Source organism: Centruroides vittatus, unplaced genomic scaffold (assembly GCF_030686945.1).
Source record: "Centruroides vittatus isolate TY-2023 unplaced genomic scaffold, ASM3068694v2 scaffold_1152, whole genome shotgun sequence".
Lineage (NCBI taxonomy): Eukaryota > Metazoa > Arthropoda > Arachnida > Scorpiones > Buthidae > Centruroides > Centruroides vittatus.
In genome coordinates this window covers 237,639-260,037 of record NW_027122670.1, presented here as the reverse complement: position 1 = coordinate 260,037, position 22,399 = coordinate 237,639, and the positions used below count along the sequence as shown (strand labels likewise).

Here is a 22,399-nt window from a genome sequence, read left to right as displayed (position 1 = left end):
TAATTCAGAATCCCACATAAAACTAATAGTTTGACCTAGGTCATAGCTAATTCTCTGTTTAGGCCTAGATCAAACTGAAATTAAGTAATTTAAAAATATTTCCATAAAACTTCACTCTTTTATAATTAATGTAATTTGTTATTAGCAAGATTGCAGCAGATGTTTTCATTGCAAAAATGTGAACATCAGACATTCAGCGCTGCCTTCCTGTAAGCCTAGAAGTTTGACAATAGCATTTGGAATGTCAGTGGAATCGTGCTCAACGTTACAAATGCCATTGTCAAACTTCTAGTCTTATAGGAAGGCGGCACTGAATGTCCAAATGTACACATTTCGCAATGAAAATGTCAGCCACAACCTCCATTATATATTTTTCAATATATTTCATTATAAAACATAATAATCTAAAAGTAATTCAAGTTATTTAATACTTGTTGTACTTTAAACAGATATTCTTCTTTAGTCACAAACTGCTTTTTCATCTGGTAATAAATTTAATTAATTCTGAAAATTATTGGATGCTTCCAGGTAATTTATTGATTTTCAATTTCTTTAAAATAGATTTATTTTTATTTATAAATTACTGAAATATTTATTATTTTCATTCTACTTTTGAAATAAAAACGTCAAAATCATTAGAAAAAGTTTTCTCAAATAAATAGAGCATTTTTTACAGAATTTATTACATTTCTCAAAACAAAATAATAATTGATAATATAATCAAAACTTAAATCTATAAATTTGTTAAAATTTTTATATTTATAGCAAGCTCTAAAAAAATGCTAATTTTTATATATAAATGACAATACTTAAAAATAATATAAACTTTTCTTTATCCTAAGACCTTTTGATTTCACAGATATTTTCAAAGAATATAAGAAATAAAACAAGCATATTAAAATTGAAAGAAAAATAATTGGGTAGTTTTCTATGAAACAAAGTTTATTGCTCATGCATGGAGCACATTTTCATTTATAACCAAAAGGTCAAAGTCAAATAAAATTAGCAAAGACAAAATCAAGAGACCAAAATAATTTTTATTTCAAGATTTTTGAGTTTATATTAACTAAACTGTTAAAATAAATAAAAATTGTATATAGAAATAAATATAATAAATAGAATAATCTCTTGAATTTGTATTCACTGATTTAAAATTTTTAATGTAACGTCTTTTTAGAAAATACTTAAATCATTATTTTGAATACTATAAATGATATAAGCAATTATATAAAATTTATTTTAAAAAATAAAACAAACAAATCTCAAACCATCATCACTATGAAAAGTATTTCAAAAGCTTCATCACACCAATAAAAGTTCAATGTGTGTGCCAGTTATCTCCTACATCATTATACAATCAACAATGTAAGTAAATTTATTAATTTGTCAAATCATTATAGTTGTTATTATTTTGTTGGGTGTAGTGGGTTATACTCAGTTGACAGCTATTGCTGTGTACTATGCCAGACCAGAGTCAAGGCATAGGAACCAAAACAAGACAAAAATTAAATAACTGTGTCAATGTGAGTGTCTGTATTTGGGAATTTCCTAACAATATGACACATATTCAATATAGTGGCCATCTGTAGTGTAATGTATGTGTTTCTATTTATTTGTAATTGTTCCAGGCTTTTGTGTAGTGTGTGTGTGGTATGACACTTGTAGAAGAGAGAATGACAGGTACAATAAGCACCCTATCCATCCTCCACAGATGCCTTATTTCCTCGGCAAATTCTGTGTACTTGCTGACTTTTTCAGTGCATGAATTTTGTACATTGTGAGTGTTTGAAACAGATATGTCTATAATGTATGTGATTTTATTGTGTTTGTAAATGAGTGTGATGTCTGGTCTGTTGTGGTAAATTGTTTTATCTGTGATTATGGCTCTGTCATAGTACATTTTGTGTATGTTGTTTTCCAATACTGCCTGTGGAATATATTGGTAGTATGGTTTGTGGATTTCTAATAATTTGTGTTTGTTTGCAAGCTCAGTATATTATATTTGCAACTTGATTATGTCTATGTAAATTATCTGTTTGTGCTAAGAGCTTGCAATAAGAAGTGATATGTTGTATAGTTTCTGGCATGATGTGACATTTTCTGCTTGTCATTTGTGATTGTTGTAGTTTTTAGTATTTATGACCTGAACATGTATGGCAATCATGAACCCTTCTGTTTCCCCAAAGAGGCATTCCCAAACTAACCAGCTGTTTGATGCAGTTTTGTCAACTTATTATTATTATCATTATTTTAACCTCATATCAATTTATGTCTGATTAAATCTCAATTGTTTATTGTGATATGCTAGAGTTATGTTTAAGGCCTTAATTACTCAAATATAATGTAATATAATATAAGGCCTTCAAATATAAACAATTTTTTTAAAAGGACATTGTATATTATAAAACTGCATTGGTCTCACTGACATTAAATGAAAAAAATCAAAACGAGAAATACACCAATGTATGATTAGTATGTTTGTTTTGATCAATAGTTCCAGCTTTTGGTGAAAGTTTAAATGACATTACATGTTTGAGAAGAAGCAGACTTCTTACAGCAAACAAACTATTACAGTTAAAACAAAATGTTAAATAACATATAAAAAAATTTTTTAAAGTCTTAGTAATGTCAGTTTGATCTTTAATGCCTCATAGAATGTCACTCCATATATTTTTAAAATGTTTATTTAATTTACTTAAGATTATTTTAAATTACATTTTCTTATGTTTTACCATTGATAACTGTTTAATAATTTTTTAAAAATTATTTACAGTTATTTAATCAATACATATGAAACTAATGTTTACAAAAAATTACTATTAACTATAATGCAGATGTAGATTGTGACACTAAATACCACACTAAAGGATGGAACACTGAAGGGAGTCAAGAACAGAGTTCCCACAAACTATTACAATTGTGCTTTAAGATAAAATGGTATGAGCCAGAGCAATATTTATACATTAAATTATATAAACCTTTCTCCAAATAGTTGTGTAAAAAATCATCAAGTTTACTATTTGCTAAAACCTAACAGCACTGAATGACTTGAAAAACTGTTTGCAAGTAGCAAATGTCAAAGCTAATCATTATTTCTGCAGATTATGTAATATGAAATCAATCATTATTTTGATATTCACAGGAAAAATGGCAAACACATTGAATTTTTATAAAATATGAAAAAAATATATTGATCTGCTCTTTACAATGAATGTAAATTTGATTTTATATGCCAAATATTGTTTTAGAAATAAATTTCTATCATTACTCATAATTTATAGACAAACAAAAGTTTAGAATATAACAAAATTTACAGTAAAATGTGAATTTATCAATTAAATGTGGTTTTTAAATAACAATGTTTATCTTCACTATTTATGGGGAAAATGGTTATAGAACTGAATATACATGAAATGCAATTTGTATAATATATTCATATTTCTTTAGATAAAAATATTATTCATTATTAACTTTTTAAAATTAATTTGTTTCTATTAATTTATAACAAAACTTACCTCTTACTCACAAAATAAAACAATTCCAAAATGAAATTATATATATTATGTATTTTTATAACTTATTAGTTAACAATAGTAATCATCATCATGAGTAAAATATGAACACAATCTACTAATATTCTTTTAAACTAAGCTATTAAAATCTGATTGCTTAAGGTATACAAAGTTGAAAATTAACATGTTTATTATACTAAAAGAAAATTAGATTCAGATTAGTTAAGATGGGTGCTGGCATATACCGACAATCTTAATTAAAAGTACCAGTATTCAATGTCTAGAGAGAGATTTGGCCATGCAAATGCAACCAAATTTGGTATGGCAACATTTCAAAAAATGCAAAAGCATTTTCATAAAAAATTAGTACCAAAGCTTTTTATTATGGAACTTTTAGAACTGCAGGCAACAAAAAGCAATTTCATCTGTGGTGACGTTTAAAAAGAGTGGTTATTTGAAGATGTACTGCAAATTTGGCAGCCTTGAAAGACAGTATCATACTGTATGTAAGAAGCATCACAGAGGATCAATTACAGTCAACCATTAAACACACTGCTCATCCACCTTTACACCTTTATAATCAAGACCATACTAAGCAGTATTCTCTGTTCAACTGAAGTACCTACATAGCATAATCTATATATTGTACAAATAAAATATTTGTTGACTGTAGAACCAAAAGTGACACAGTGGTGAGTTTTGATACTAACTTTTCTTTTTATAAAAATGTCTTTTGCATGTCCTGAAATGTCATCATACCAAATCTTAAGTATATTTTTCAAATTTTCCAAGGGTAAAAATCATCTAGTCTTGAGACAATTCTATTTTTTATGATTTTTGTTCTGTATAATAACTACATTACATTATTACATTATACATGCAGATTGATGACTTAAATTTTCTAATGAATTCATCCTCTAAACTAACTCTTTTCCACTGTTGTTTCTCACCTAATTTATTCATTGAAGTTATGACTTACATGATTTTAATTTGTACTTATCAAAAATTTATTAACAATTGTTTAATATGCACAAGAAACAGTTTAAAAGCTATCATAAACATTAATTTACGATTTATTTTCAAAATCAATTTAATTTTATCATCTCCATTCTTTTGTTAAAAAAGTTGAATTAAGTATTCTAAATCATTATTAACATTTGAAATTGGCCTAAAAATTTAATTTTTGTTTTGTATTAAAGTAAAAAAAAAAATACCATATGTGATTCTTTCAATTAATCATGAAATATTTTTACTGCTTTCAGCTGTATTAAGTTAACAAAAATAAAGAAAAAGGTTTAGAAACTAACACACAAATGCTTTCAGCTATAATAAATTTTTAAAATATTTTAAAATATCAGCAATAAAACAATGTATTTTTTGAAATTCACTTTTAAATAGAAAGCAAACATTAATATGTTTGCAATAAAAGGCAAAATGTCTTCAATAAAAATTGCATTAATTTGCTATTAACTCATTATCAACAAAATACTATATGCAGAATCAAGTGTATAGCATTTTTTGTACAATGAGGAAATTAAATAATAGTTATTAAAGTTTTAAGAGATTATTTGTCTAATAATCAAAAATAATAATATTCTTTGATTTAATGTGGAATAAAAAAAAAATAAAAATCATAAGACATTAAGGCAAAATTTTATATTAAAAAAAATTAACAAAACAATATATTACAGAGGTAAATAAAACCAGCATGGAAATCTATTAAAAACACTTCACAGCATTTTTGAACAGCTTAATACAAAATTTAAATGCCTGGTATTGGCTTTATATCTTCAACACAAGAATCTTTCAAAAATTAAATTACTCAAAAAGACGTGATAAAACAAAATGAATAGTTTAAATAATATAGCAGACTAAAACAAAATTATCCTAGCATACAAATTAATACATCATTGCTGAAATAAATTTAAAAAATAATAAACAAGCCCTTTAAAAAAAAAATATCCATGGCAGAATGATGCTATGAACATCATATCTGCCACTTTATTTTCAAATGTCATATATTCAAAACACAGTGCATTTCTCTTTCACTAAATTTCTGCATGAAAAAGTTTTCCAAAACAATATGCTTGGTGCATTATGAGATGATTGAATTAGAATTTAGGACTTTTTGCACTTTGATTGACTGACTTGGTCTTCAATACTTACAGCAAAATTCCTAGAGTTTAAGCTTGTTAAGAACTATGCATAACTATAAATTCCATCATTGATTAGATGAAAAGTGTTTTCATCTCAATGAAATTATAATTAAAACACTTTTTTTTGTTTGACAAACAAATTTCTGGACAACTCTGATTAAATTTTGTCCTTTCAATAATCTGCATTTCATTACTTATTTGTTTGTAAAAAATTTCTGTGTTGAACTTTAGGCAAAATTAGGGTTTCTCATTTCCTGGGATATAAGTGAACTGTTTTCCAAGATAGAATGAATTATTTTTAAGATAAACAAAATATCATGAAATCAAATAATATAATTATTTTTCATTTTTGAAGTAATTTAATACGTTCTGCAATCTCCAAAATCACATTAATAATGCTGTGTAAGATATATATTAAAAATTATCTTTGAATTATGTAGAAATTTTCACAAATAGAAAAAATTTATTAAAGTTTGCTGGAAACTACATACAACAACAATAGAAATGCTTTGAACTGAGTTGAAAATTAAAAAAAATGAACTTAAAAGGTAATTTTCATGATTTAAATAAAACATAATACAAAATATTATTGTAAATTTTTATAATAAGATTTTAATAAGCAAAGATGATCAATACTCCGATCCCTCAGTTTGATTCTTATTTTACTAATAAAAAGTCCCGCTACCAAGAATGCCCTTTCCGATTCAATTGAAGTGAATGGAATCATGTTTAATGCATTTAACAGAAAACAGATGTTATGTGTTTTTTCACCTGTAGCCTGGAAGATTTCTAGTTTGTTTTAGAGATTCTTTTGCTCTCTAGTATTCTTGATTTGTTTACCTCATCTGCTTTAATAGAAACATCAAGCTTATAACCCAATAATTCAGCAGTTCGTTTGGCTTTAATAATCAGGTTTACGAAGAAAAACTTCATACTTGCACACTTCGTACTCATTTCTATCCATACTCAATTTGCACAACCTGACATTACACAGTTATTGAAGCAACTGGGCATGATTAAAAATCAAGACTGCATAAGCACAATTATTCCAGATATTACAGGTTCTGACAAGTAAAGAATTTTCAAAGTCCTGCCACAAATAAGCTATGTATTGATTATTGAGCATTTGTGACATGCCATAACAAGAAAAATTTTAAAAATTAATAAATACAAATGTATTCTGCTAGTTTGAGTTAATTATACTTTCTATTTGCAAAATTTCCTCAACTTTAACACAAAATAAGAAAAAAGTGAACTTTTAAGAAATTTGCAGGATTTCCTGGGATGAAAAGAATTTCCCGGGTTAAAACAACAATCAGGATCCTGTTTGAGAAACCTTAGGCAAAATCCAAGCACAATTCAAAAATCTTTCAGAGCACAAAAATCATTAAATTTAATCAATATATATTTAGCCAATCCAATATCTATCTATAGCAAACATAAATTTAAAATAATGTTTGTTTTCATACACAAATGGGATTTTTTATTTATTTTTATCAGTGATAAATGTTAATTATACTGAATTTTTATTTTATTAAAACAAAAACTGTTTAACCCCTTCTCAGTCTCAATTTTTTTATCATTGATATTTGACAAAATTAATTTTGAAGAAAATATGCAAAATCTAGCTCCTACATGTTTTTTCTAAGAATAAAATATATATTTTATTTATTTTATTAATAATTTTATTTATTTGTTTGAAAGAAAAACTGTCAGAAACAAGTTAAAGAAATGCTTTTAGATTCCAAAATGAAATGAAATTTTCCCATAAAAACAGCTGAATAATTTCTGCAATATAATGCAATATATTAAAGAAATAGTAAACACAACAACAGCAAACACACCAAAGACATTAAAATAAAAATTTCTAAAGCATTTTTCACACAGAACATATGACATACATCAAAGCCAAAAAAAGCAATCACTGAATAAACATATTGAATGTGACAGTGACTGAGGAGTTAATATATTTTAAGTAGATTTTTTAAACAGAAAAAAACTATTTATTATTATTAAAATTATTTTTGTGGAATTCATTACATCAGAATTTGGCCTGTAATTTTAACTAAACTGAAGACATTTAAGAAATAAGCTGGTATCTATAATATCTATAACTTTAGTTTAATTTTTTATTATGAATTGTTTAACTCTGTCCTAAATATCAGTTTTATAATTTAAGATAATAAAATTAACCATTAATTTTAATAACATTTATAAATTTTTCCAGAATGTGACATCTCATGAGATTATCATAATACTTGCAAATCATCATTCAGTAAAAAAAAAAAAAAATATGCTAGAGGGAAAAATATACTAATTTATAATTTAATTATAATTAATATTTTTATGTTCAATCTCCATAGTTTACAATTAAGTAATTTCAAAATTTTTAATAACCAATTTTTTTGTGATAAAATATTAAAGACTGCATTATGTATATTTCAATAATGTTATACTTTTAACAAAATTTCATATACATTTATAAAAATCTCACCAATTTTATTATTTTTATAAGCATCCAGTTATTTGTTGAGCTTGTCATTAATTTAAAGAATACAGGAGCAAGAGATAGATAATTTTTTGGATTCTTTCTTGCAAGTTCACAAATTACATTAACTGCAGCTGATTGTACCCCTGTAAGATAATTGAAATGTATTTATCATAACCATAGTTTAACATTATTCAAATTATTTATAATAAAAATATTTAAAATATTGACTAAAAATTCATATTACTACTACTGTATTTAAGAAAAAATAAAAAAAGTTTTTATTTTATCATACAATCTTATAAAATTTTCTCATTTTGACTTTAAAGATATTTACAAGAAAATAGAAGAAATCTGTTTCTGGATTTCAAACTTATTAATTTTGAAATAGGTTTTACTATTACATGATTCAAACATTACAATAAATCTATAATAATTTAATAAGAGGTAAAATATTCATGAACTTCAGCTCAAAAACACTTGTAAAAATTTTTTGTTTATTCTTATTTTACTCCTTTAAATCATTGATGTTATTGTTTTTAATTTGTATAAATAGAGTAGGTGTACTTTATATTTAAAAGAATATGTCATTAAGATACTGTTGTTCAATTTTGCAGATAAGTGGCTTATAATGTATCTATCTTAATGTTTCATGAATATAAAACAAATGTTTTAATCTAAATGATATAAGTATTGTTTCGAATTAGACTTTCTGACCCAGAAATTTCTGGAAAATTTCAAATTTTTCTTCTCTTGAGTCTCAGGAAAAACAGTTAAAGACCTGAGACTTTTTAAAATTAAATTACAAATCTGAAACAGAAAAGTGTTAAATTTATTATAATTTTTAATTTTAGAAAAATAAATATTGTATCATAGACAATGATTAAAATTTTATTAAAAAAAACTAATGAAACTATTCAATAACTGCAATAAATATATTACTTGTTATTTTATATGTCAATTTGTATTTCTCTTAAACACAGTACATTATTATTATTATATGTTTAATATGATTGTAAACCAAGTGCAATGAAACAGTCGCAAACAATACATATTTACTAGAACATCATATGACTTTGTCGTATGATGATAGAACTGAGGTGGAGCTGGAAAGAAAGAAGCAATCCCTTCACTTGTTAGGCACAGAAGAGGTGATCCTTATACCTGACAGATGAGGACAGATGAACTTTGCACTTGCTGCCATAAAAGAGACAATCCTCATATATGCCAGTCATGGGAAACACGATTCTAGCACTTGCGAAATAGAGAGGCGATTGCTTCGTTCTTGTGTTTTGTCCATTTCTCATGCCTATTTTCCATCAGGTGCATGCAATGCTTTTTTATTTTTCACCTCTAGGCATAAATTCCATTAGGTGCATTCAGTCACATCAGAGAGCATGGACAATGTCAGTTTAACCCCTCTGTACATCAAAAATCCCTCAATCCTCAATCCCATTTTTTACATTTGAATGCACCTTCATTACATTTTTGGATTCCTCATCACAATTAATGGAAAATGGCCAAGTTTAATCAAAATCGATCAAGTAGATTTTGAAAATGAACACAATTCTGTAAGCCTCATAGAAGAGGCTTCACTAATGCTCCACCTTGATTATACTTGCCACCTCTTTGAGTCAGTTCATTTAAATAATTATCCTTATCAGCAAGAAGCATTCTTAGTGTTTTCTTGCTAGTTAAATGCAGGCATAAATTTAGGGCATGGACACCAAGCATACATCCCCATCATTTTTTTTTTGTTTTGAGAATATAAACCAATCATTTAATATGCTTACAAATACTTTTATATGACCTTACTTCAAACACTTTTTAAATAATTTTTTTTAAAAATTAGTAATTGGTCCATATGGAGATATTGTGATATCTCATACTTTGAACACTTCAGAGTTTGAATGATGCTTTAAAGTTTAAACTAAACATGCAGTGAAAAACTGCGCTCAAAGAGTAAATTAAGCTTGTAAACAAAGAATACAATCTCAAATTAGCAATAATGTGTTAAATTTTACAACTGTTGTAATTAAATCACACATCTATGTTAAGTAATGAGACCTGTTAACACACATAAAACATTGTTCAATCCAATATAACCATGGCATTAGAGAAGTGTATAGAACAAGAAACAAGAGGAAGGCTGATGACAGATGAAAAAGGAACTTATCACAAAGCACAAAAGTGGTACACATGTGGCATATCTGGTGGCCATGTTTAAGATGCAAAGTCAACATGTGCAACTAGTAATTGCAATTTTCATTTTATTATATGGTATTTACATATTTTATTTTTTGTTTTCATGTTTTAATTTATTATCAGGACATATAATTGTGTTATTCTTGCTTTAAATCATGTGCATTTGCTGTATTGTAATGGGTATTGTTTGGGATTAGGGAATGGATTACTTCATTTTCCATTATTTCTAATGAGAAAAACTGATTTAGACTTCAAATGATTCAGAGTTCAAACAGCTCCCTGGAATGAATTAAATTTGAAGCATGAGGCACCACTGTATAAACAGCAAAAAAACCATCTTCCTTAAAATAATTATTTATATGACGTCCCTTCTGTCATTTTTTTCCCGAGTCTGCCTTAAACATGAACATTTTGTTTACATTTGATATATACTAATTTCCATAAGTATTTTGTTTTATATGATTTTTGTGTCCATTCACCAAGAATTAGATTTCTTTCCAATATTGTGCACTCTGTATGGCACAATATTGTTGTCTGTTGCCTCAGTCAAGTGAGATTTGATGCAATCAAAGCACAGGTATTCTTAGGTGATCCAGGGTTTGGCATTCTCTAGTCATATGATTCAGAGTCAGTGATATATCTGTTCTTTTAAATTTACTTTTTCCAACTCCAGTGCAAAAACAACTTGGAATTTGCCACGTGGTCCAGTCTGTACCATAACTAAGCAGTAGTTGTTCTTTGGGTTGGATATTTATGCAGTCTTATTTTTATCCTTTGACTGTTCACATCAGAGGACAAGTCTTGTCTTTTCTTGTGGTTGAGCAAGCAGAGTTGCAGTTTTCATATAACTTTTAATTTAAGCTGTTGTTTGGAGCAATATGATCATAGAGGGAATGCATGGCATCATATAGTTGTTTTATCTGTTCACTGATTATTATTACTACTTTTTGAATGTTGAGTTGAGCAATACCAGCAATAATGTACAGGTATTCTGTTAGTCTTGGTTTCAAGCAACCTATTATACAATGGCAGCTTTCATCCAGAACTTTGTCAATATGTTTGACGTGGATTAGTTGGCTCCCAACTGAGAACAAACATATTTAGCAGCAGAGTAGCTTAATGCTAGTCCAGCTTCTCTTAATGTTGGGAACAGGCTCCCTACTTTTACCCTGCCAGTTTGCAAAGGATTTTGTTGTGTGTGTTAACTTTTTGTTTAGTTATATTCACTTGTTCATTAAATGAAAGTTCCTAGCTAGAGAAACCCAAGGTAAACAGGGTTGTATACATTGTAGCTTGGATCCATTCCATGTAATCATTAATTCTCTCTTTGCCTCTCAGTTTTGTGAATGGAAAGCACATACTTCGTTTTATCTGGATTTTTTTTTATTTTCTACTTAAATTCAGTTAGATTGTTTAGTTCTTATGTTAATGTTCTGTGTTCTAATATCTCTTCAATATCTTTATATGTTCTCTTTTGGGTTGCAACTGCAAGGTCATCTACTTATATGTATCTGTTTGTATTAGGTGTTATTAGTTAATCATTAGTGTATACATCAAACGGTGATGGGACAAGAACACTTGTAAAAATCTATTCTTTGAAATTTACCACCTACTTTTTTCCTACTTAGTTCAACAAAGAATCTCCTCTTTGTTAATAATGATCTTATAATGTTTATCAAGTTTTAATCTGTCATTTCATAAATCATCTTTAGTAGAATATGGTGGTTAACTGTGCCATAAGCAACTCCAGTTATCAGCCCTCTCTCATATCCCTCTTCAATATGTTGAGTAAGATCAAGGCTCTGTCCAATATATGATTTTCCTGGTTGAAAACCTGATTGTTGGGGAATGAGGGGAAATGAGCTTTGGTTCCACTGTTTTTTGTAGAGCAGTTTAGAATTAGTCATTCATACAATTTATATAGATGACATAGAAGAGAGATCAGTCTAAAGTTTTTTGGTTGGTAAGCTCTTAATTGGGTTTTATGACGACAATCACATGTGCTTTGTGGTCTATCTTGGTTATTTTATGGTTTGAGGAGCCATTTTTGTGTTCCTGGGCCAAAACATTTTATTTTTCAGTACAGATATCATCCAACCAGCTGCTTTCCCATTTCTGAGTGTATTCATGCCTATTATCAATTTATTCATTTGTGAATGGTATGCCAAATTGATCTATAACTGTAATTTATAAATCAGCTTATTAAAGTTATATTTTTTATATGCTTAAAATTTTACTTTGCATGCATTGTAGTTTAAAAAAAGTTACAAAACAATTTTTAAAGTATCGTCACCAGGGAGCAGCTTTCCTCATCTACATTTTACCAGTGCCTATTTCATTGTAGATAAAGCTGAAATAACCCCAAGAAGGTATGATGGAGAACAGAAGACATCCATACATCATCAGTTCCTGTTTTTAAAAATGTTTATATTTTTAATTGGATGTATTCTTGTGTTTTTAAAGGACTTTTTGGTGGCCAGTAGCCTAAAAAGAAAGGTCAGTTGCCAAGAATGTATTGTCTGGAACACAAAGTTAATAAATGGTGGTTCCTCTTTTTGGGAAGGACTATGTCTTCAAATAATTAAAACTTTTTGTTTTAATTTAAAAGCTTTATATTAATTTAAAACCTGAATACTTTTGCAAAAATAGATTAATGTTACCTTAGGATCCAAAATGGCGGCCGGGGAAATTTTTTCCTACTTCGGAGACTGCGACGGGAAAAAATTTTTCCCTAGAGTCGAGACGTCGACGACGTGGGGATTTTTTCCCCGTTCGGTTTCTACCCTGCGTTCGACGTTGCCGAGTATCCTGTAACCTCGAAACGGAGACGGTAGTGTGTAAATTTGCGACGGTAGAGGGAGCCTTTTCGTGACGTCGTGCGAGAGTAAAATCGGCGGGAAATTCGTAGGGGTGTTACGAACGAATATGCAAATGCATGATCTGCGATGTGATTTCTGTTCATTTCTGAGCAATTTTATGCAAATCGACTAGTTTCTTGTTGGAATCGTTTACTGCTGTGTTGCGACGAATTGCGTATTGGATTAATTGCTGCGTTTTTTTTTTCGTAACGATATTACATTTGCACACAAATTGCTATCGGTGAATATTTATTATTATTAATTCCTCCAGTATTAGTAAGTATTGTTATTTCTTTTATTACAATTTAATCCTAAAAGTTAGAGAACCAAGTAATCAGAAATTAAGGAAAGACCGTGTTTTTTTCCTCTCCTTACCTCCCCGCGTTTAGTTTATTGCCAATTGTTCGATAATGACTAGTTTTGCCGATTTGAGTTGCAACGACGAATTTTGGTCGAGATGCACTTCCCGTGATTTCTACAAGTTAATGGAAGACGACTTTTCGGAGCTAGGTTTGCCTCCCCGTATCGATAACGCATCAAATTTTGCTGTAAAATTAGGCATACAGCCGACCGAGTCCGTTTGCATTCATTGCGATGAAGATAAGAAATGCTTCATATGTCAGGTGAATGACAGATCAGAAAACACAGTGAATTGGATCGTTTGTAAATACGTGAATTCCGGCAGTACGATAATAACGGACGAATGGAAAGGATATATGCACATTGACGACATAGAAGGAGTAGACGTCGAACATAGAACAGTCAACCATTCGAAAAATTTCGTCAACCCCCAAAGAGGAGATCATACTCAGAATATCGAACAATCGAAAAGTGAGTAAAAAACTCCTCTTTTTGTTGTTTTTTATTGTTTATTTCGGTTGAAAAATCCGCGGAGTCTGCAGAGAAATTCAAGATGGTGGACGGAACCGCGGCCATCTTGAATGCAGGGGAAAATTTTTTCCCCGTCGCAGTCTCCGAAGTAGGGAAAAATTTCCCCGGCCACCATTTTGGATCCTAGGGTAACATTAACCCAAAAATATATTAAAATGGTAATATAATGTATTGAAATGTACTTAAAAAATAATTTTCATGGTTTGAATTTTTTTTTTTTTGACAATTTTGACAATTTTGTTTTCTAGCTGATATAAAAAAAAATTCATAATACTTATTTACCTGGATCAGGATCTTCAAGTTTTTCTTTTAAACGTGGAAATGCAGGCCGTAGAGCTTCAGGAAATTGAAGAAATATCTTGTACATTAACAGAACTGCTTTTTTTCTCAAATAGGGCTTGGTTGATGTAAGCTAGTTAAAAAAAAATAATATATAAAACATTGACTTAAAGTAAAAATTTCATCAAGAAATATCAGAATATATTCCAGCAATATAATATATCAGAAACTTTATAACATTTTTTCATAAAATATTCTTTCAATAATAAATAAAACAGAATTAATTACAAAGAAATTTATATTTCATCTTAATTAAGATGAAATATAATATAGTGTAATAGAAGGAATTTTACAGAGATTAAGTATTTTTGAAACAAAATATTAAAAAATTATTAAATAATTAATTCTCATATCATAAAACAAAAATGTTATATAACATTGACTCCTAAAAATGTTAAATGTTTAAAAAAAAGCAAATTTCTTGTTTAAAAAATTAGAAGTATTAAATTCATTTAATTATAAAATAAAAAGTTTTGAAATAAAATATTAAAATGTAAGATATTAGAATTTAATAAACTTCATTAAAAAAAGTCATTGTCTAATTAAAAACAGTCATAAATTTTATTTATATTGCATTACAAGTTCAAGATCAATTATAATTTTATAAATTGATTATTAAAAAGTTAAAAGTAAAATATTTAAATAATTTATATTTATGGATTTAAATAATATAAAAATCAAAATACTTACCAATGTCATGACATCATTTGCTAAATCTCTGGCTAAATCTGGAGTTACAAAACAAGATAGACCACTCATGGCAGTTCCTGCATCATACATATTTTGACTGTTTAGATCCTAAAGAAAATAAAATTTATGCTAATAATTAACAATAAAAGTAATACTTTTGAAGAAATTGTGATTGATATTTGGAATTTAAAATAAAAAATAATTTAATGTTATTTTTTTCCTTAATAAACAAATAAAATTAAATTTTTGCAAGCATTATCATTATAATTATAAGTAACCATGGACTTCAATAATATGAATAAAAAGTTAATCTGGGGTTACTTAATTTTTAAATTTACTGTCTAAAAGAACATAAATAGAACAGAAAAAATTATTCCATTTGTAAACTTTTTCATGCAATTCCATTTAATTTCTGATAAAATTGTAATTGATTATTTGTTATTACAATTACAATTTCATCAGAAATCATACAAAATTGTATTAAAAAGCTTACAAATGAAAAATTTTTTAAAATAAAGTTCTTGAACATTCTATTAAGTTGTTTTATTTTACATATATTTTACCTTCTGAAGCCTGATATTTTAGCAATATCAGGTATATAATAATAAATAAATATTATATTATATAATATAATATTTATTTATTATAATATACAAACATTTTATTTTACATTTATAATTAATGTTATTTATTATTAATATTTCTATTTTAATTATTACAATCATACTTTTCTTATCATGTTTGTAGTTAACATAAGAACATCGGTCTCTTCATAGAAACTCTGAGAAGCAGCAAGATAACCAACTCTCTACATTAAAAACAAAAATGCATAATTGATTATTTCACTTATAAAAATTATAATAATTTATCTTTAAACTTTTAATAATCAAATATTATCAAATTTTTGTAGACTATTTTAAGACTATAAATTAATAAATTTATTACATAATTTTCAGTGGAGACTTCTAAAGCAACAGAACAAACTATTTTAATAAATTCCAGATTGACTTGGTCTCAATAATTTATATAAAATTATTTTCATATCTATTTTATATTCAAAATTAAGTCTAAGTCTATAAAATATATCCATTGAGTATAATTTCATAGACAATACAAGATAACTCAAAAACGTGTAATAAAATTTTAAAATTATAAATTTTAACTCTAAAAGTAAACATTTTTTTTAAAATAAAACGCACACTTTTTTAAACTCAGAATTCTCAAATCTAACAAAAAACAAAAATTAATTTTATAAAAATTTTTTTATACAAAAAGAAAAAGAAGCTGGCAGAAAGAACTTTTGCAGGCACTTGTAAAAAGCAAAAACCCCTATTTTAAAGATAGGGTAAGTTCTTTAAAAAATCTGTAAATAATAATATTTTATAAAGTAATATTTATTTTATGGATAATAATATTTGTTCTTATATATCTTTTTTATATTTGTTTCATAAAAATTCCCATGAGTAAACTTTTCATTAGGTCCGATCCCACTTGAGATAGAATCCCTATTCCTCTATCTCCTCGACTTATAATTTATCATCTCTAAAATATAATAGCATCAATGCCCCTATATATAAAATTATTCCTATAAAAAATGGTGATGTAACTTCACTATATTACAAGCACTTATAGCTGTATTAAAAAACTTTTTCAAGTGAACATACCATAATAAAATATATACCATAATTTTTCACAATATTAAAATTTAAACATTTCCAAACAAATATAATAAAGTATATAAGAAAAAACAAAAACAAAATCTGAGCTAAATTAAGTAATTGCTGTAACAACATTAAGAAATACTATACATCAAATCATAGGATATGCCAACTCAGTTTATTTGAATATATATGCATATATTTGAATAATAATAAAACTAACAAGCTTAAACTATTATTTGAATGACAAACTCAAGTAAAAAGCAGATGTTAAACTTCAAAATATTTATTGAGACAAGTTGGAAATATAAATAGAACTCAAAAAAAAAAGTACAAGCATTTAAAATAAAAAATTTGTTCTATACATTCTATTTTTGTCTAGTTATATTAAGTTCACACTAGAAGAATCATGTGGATCTCCCCTTTCTTTAACATCTCTACGAACAACAACTTGTTTTTTTTTGACTTAACAGGAAATTTAATTCATTACCAGATTTACCAATAAGAAATTCTTTTTAGTATTGTCTATACAGAAATTCAGCTATTATCTAATATATTTAGAAGCGCTTATTTGCACTGTTCTACACCAAGAACTTCATAGCATCAAGGGTTTATTAATTAATAGTAGTTTTACTGGTTCCAAATTTCATTCTTTACATAACAAAATTAAAAATGTCTCATATTCACAAACTAAGCTCCCTCTGTGTTCACAAGATAGGTTTTCTGTGAATCATTTCATCATGTTACGATTCTACTGTAAATAAGTTTATAGTCTTATTGTTTTAATGGTGAACAGATCTTTTTAACTTCATTATTCTGTTTTAATGGTAAAATAGTTTGCAATGTCACAGTTTTAAATGTTATGGTCTTTATTATGTTTATTGTTTGCCTCTCACTGCTAACACTACTTTATGTATCGTACCATCATATCTAATCAAATACCTGTAGATTAATAATTGTCATCCATATTTTATCAATCATCACCATTTCTGTGGTTCTCACAACCATTTACATCACAAAGAGTTGATAAGGGACTCAAAGTCCAAAATGCATATCTTATGAAATAAAATGTGAGTTTCTAAAGCCTATCCTGTTTCTGATGGTGTAATAAGTCTAGCGGAAAAGAAAAGCCATCATAGAGCTCATAAATCTGGTGTTTATAAGTTATAACACACTCATCAGCAAAAGAAATCATCCTATCATAGTTAACATTGGAGCCACTACTAGATCCACATCTAAGTCTTTCAGCAAACATAAGAGAGAGATAAAAGCAAAGAGGTTAAGTACTATTTTGATGACAGTTCTGAAGTCTCTGTCTAACAGTTCTGATGACAGTTCTAAAGTCTAACAGTCTCTGAAGTCTTATACCAAATTGAAACAGTGTAACAATGTATATACACCTTCCAATCCAATCATTCTATTGGCAGAAACTGATCTAATTAAAAATAACAGGTTTTGATGTATGTCATCCCCCAAAATTTCAAACAAGTGAAAGCATTTAATTAAATATTTCATTTTAGAAATTTGGTATTGTTGGTAATGTGAAAATAATTTGTGAAAAATACTACCCTTAATGAGTTTCAACACCAATTTTATTTATTTTTAAATTAACATAAAAATTCGCACTGCATCCTAACACCAAACTTAAAAAACTTGAGTACCAGACAAGTTAATTTCAAGTTTTGATTAAACATTTTTCAAAAAAAGAATATTTCTATATTTACTTTTAAAATAAACTAGAACTGAAAAATCTTTTATACATTCAAATCATGGATGTGTTGTTTGTTTGTTTTATTTATTTATTTCTTGTTGGATTAATTTTTGTAAAACTGGCAAAAAAAAATCATGCAGTATTTGAGGACCTCCTGAATAAGTCTTGTGGATCCCTGGATCTGCAGACAGGCTAAGAATCAATAATTTTTTATTGGAACCATTATTGTTGTGTAGTTATTGAAGATAGTTGTGTTATAGAACAAATCATTTATAATCCAAGTTTCAGTTAATAACTTAATCAGCCAGAAACAATATCTTATGTTTTCAGTTGCTTTGGTAATTACAATAATCTCCTGTGTATAACCTGCAAAAATTGCTAGAATGCATAACTAGTATCTGCTTTCAAATTGACTTTGAAACACAACCCATATTATAGTAGTTATATATAGGAAATTACAGTAATCAAAAATATTTTATTTTTAAAGCATTTTATTTGGGGCATTGCAAAATACCATTTTGTAAAAATCCCATATTAAACATAACTGTGTTCCTTTTTTCTTTATACTTCTAATTTATCTAGATATTAGGATTCAACAAAAGTGTGTATATAACATTATAAATTAACACCTTCATTTTTCCAGCAAAATCTGTTTAAATTAGAGATTTTCCTAATTTTGTAAATTTGATGATGTTAATTTATTATAAAAATTACATTCTAATCATTTATTATTTACTGAAAATGTCTAATGAGCTAAAGAAAAAAATAAATGAAATTTTCAAGAAGTTTAGTACAGTAGAGTCACGTACAATGCGGGGGATTCATTATGCATTATAGGAAATCGCATTATCGAAACCTGCATTATCACACAATTTATGGAAGTTTAAACCTTGGCCTATAAGTTGAAAAAAAACATATACCTCTGATCGACAAAATTCAAGAGTTCTTGCTTGCTTTATTTGCGCATATGGGACTCTACTGTATATACAGTATATTGACATTATTTCATTGTAGACTATTTACAAATTTAATTACTATCAAAAACAAAGTTACCAATGAAAAAAACAAAGCAAACTATTGCATAACTAAACATCCAGATTTTTAAAGAATTTGTTTAAATCCATAAGTTTTAGAGATTGCATATTATAGATATTGACAACAAAATGATAGTTTCTACATATCTAAATAATTATAGACAATTAAAACTAATTTCAGTTTAAAGAGGAGTTTGTTCACTGAATTTAAACTATTTATAAAGAATAAAAAAAAATATATATATATATATATATATACTGAAAATTACATAATAATTACTATAACCTATTCTTTATGAATATATTGTAAATATATCTTTTACTTAATTCATCTTTTAACCAATAAATTCTTCTAAATTCTGCACAATAAAATATTATATTGAGAGAAATTATCATTTTTAACATATTTTTTAAAATAAACTATTTCATATAAATTATATAACAAACAATATAATCATAAATAATTTATAAAATTTTACATTTTTTGTTTATTTGTTCATAAAATTTTCATTGCACGAGATATTTATATCAATGTTTAACATACTTTAAAAACTTAAAATTTATACTAAAAACATTCTTACCTTAAATGTAAATTTTGTTGAACTCATCACTTCTATAATATTAAAAGCTGCCCATGAGATGTCATAGCCCAGCATTTGCAGCTAAAAAAACATGAATAAAATTATAATTAATATTTTATAAAACTTTTTATATGCAAATTCTCAAACAGTATTCATTTGTTTTTGACAAAATTGTCATTATGTTCTTTCAAATAAAGTTATAAGTCTTAGAATAATACATGACATTTAACCTATTCAGAAGTGTAAATTTAAATGTTCAATCAAATAAACTATGAAAAGTAATTTCATATTTATTATTAATTACAAGTTGTGTCTATCATCTGATAAATTTCAACATTTTTATTAATATTTAATTTATTAAATATCTACATAATTTTATTGATATATAAGGAAGAAAATTATATCACTTTTATGCTAAGCAATATATACAAGCAAATATAATATTTTAACAACTTTTATTTGTACAAGAACTATATTATTTATAGCCAATATTTATTTATACTGTATATCACTGTTCCATCGTGATGGGTGATATATATCAATACTATTGACTATCAACACTTTTGTCTCAATATACTCAATTCTTGCAATTGATAGTATTTTTATTTCAATACTATCAATAATTGACAGTTTTCATGCAATATATCAAATGCAATGATTTCTGCATTTAATTGAGTAAATATGCAGAAATTAACCAGAACGCATACATAAATATAGTTGTTCAGTCTTATATAACACTAAATATAAACATAATAAACAACTCAAAGCCCGATGCATATTCAGAAATAACCAATGATCGCCTTAAATATTGGGCTATAATTTGGCTAATTAAACAATTGATATAATTTGTCACTAGAGGTAGACGTTAGGTGCCATTTCTTAACTAAATTAATAATTATAATTTACATAAATTAAATAAATAAATTTAGAACCTTCTGGAATAAAAGAACTGACCTATGGCGTAACTGGCAAGCGCACTGCATGGCAAGCGGAGGTTGCAGGTTCAAGCCCTGTCCCAGGTTAGTTCTTTTATTCCAGAAGGTTCTAAATTTATTTAAATTATTATTATTAATTTAGTTAAGAGATGGTGCCTAATGTTACCTCTAGTGACAAATTACTTTATATCAATCATTTAATTAGCCAGATTATAGCCTGATATTTAAGGCGATTGTTGGTTATTTCTGAATATAAACATATTCTTATAAGTAGTATGACTAGATGGTGAATTATGGTTGCAATCAAATTTGTTAAAGACAGTAACCTAAAATAGCCAACTGTAATAATTAAATACACAAGAAATAGCCAAATATTAATTTTTTTTTATTATTATTATAAAATTCCAGAATCCAACAGTTAAGTTCACATAAAGAAAAATTTATATACAGGTAGTTCCCACTTCATGAATTTTTTAACATGATATATAAAAAAAATCTATCTGGACTATAAAAGTTATTACATCAAACATGATGCCAATCATGCACATTCATGTTTTTCATTCTGCACACTTCCAATTCGCATTGCCAATTTAGGTTATTTCACTAAATCCAGAGAAGAAATTATGTTTTCTTCTTAGTGTAAATTCTAGCCTTTTCTCTCTTGTTGCCTAGTAGAAGAATTTTTTAATGGCTGTATACTTAAACATTGAGGATATCTACAACATATATTTCTCTGTTGTTTTCATTCTGTATTGTAAATAAATCATTGTTTATGTATTATTTATTGTTTTATTATCATTTATTTAACATTGCTAAAGTTTTCAATGAGAAAAGTTGACTGTCAGGAACAGAAAACATTTATTACATTTAAATTTTTAACTGATATATTGAACTACTGATAGATTTTCTACCATATATCAATATCGATTATAGATCAAAAAATAAAGTTTTGATATTAGGACTATCACTAGGAATGTAGATAATACTCATATCTCTTATTCCATAAGCCTTAGTTTTCCAAAGATGTGCAAACCAATTATTTTGTTTTATTTGATACAAAATACAAATCCTTTCTAAGGTGTATAAACCAATTATATTTAGTCATATAAATTCACAAAAATTACAAAAAATTAACAAATCAATCAAAACAAAATAACTTAATAATTAAACTAATTCTGATTAAAATGTGACAAGCTGTGTTTATTAGTTTATTAAACAAAGTTATTCAAAATTATCCCGATATAGATGATTCAATTTCCATAATACTGTACTATGATTGCAGTACAATTCAGATATTGTACTGTATTCATAATGTCTGGCTGACAAGCATTTCAAAAACAA

At 26.8% G+C, this 22,399-nt stretch overlaps 1 protein-coding gene across 1 annotated transcript in view; it reads right to left on the bottom strand.

The window, feature by feature from the left end:
• Positions 1-22,399, bottom strand: part of g (adaptor-related protein complex 3, delta 1 subunit-like garnet) — a 107,051-nt gene that overhangs the window by 65,692 nt on the left and 18,960 nt on the right. Inside the window, exons 3-7 of the mRNA XM_067284122.1 lie at positions 20,124-20,204; positions 15,867-15,947; positions 15,140-15,247; positions 14,393-14,522; positions 8,163-8,302 (exon numbers count right to left, since the gene is read on the bottom strand). Coding sequence (XP_067140223.1) covers positions 8,163-8,302; positions 14,393-14,522; positions 15,140-15,247; positions 15,867-15,947; positions 20,124-20,204 — 540 coding nt within the window. The remainder of the gene's footprint in view (positions 1-8,162; positions 8,303-14,392; positions 14,523-15,139; positions 15,248-15,866; positions 15,948-20,123; positions 20,205-22,399) is intronic.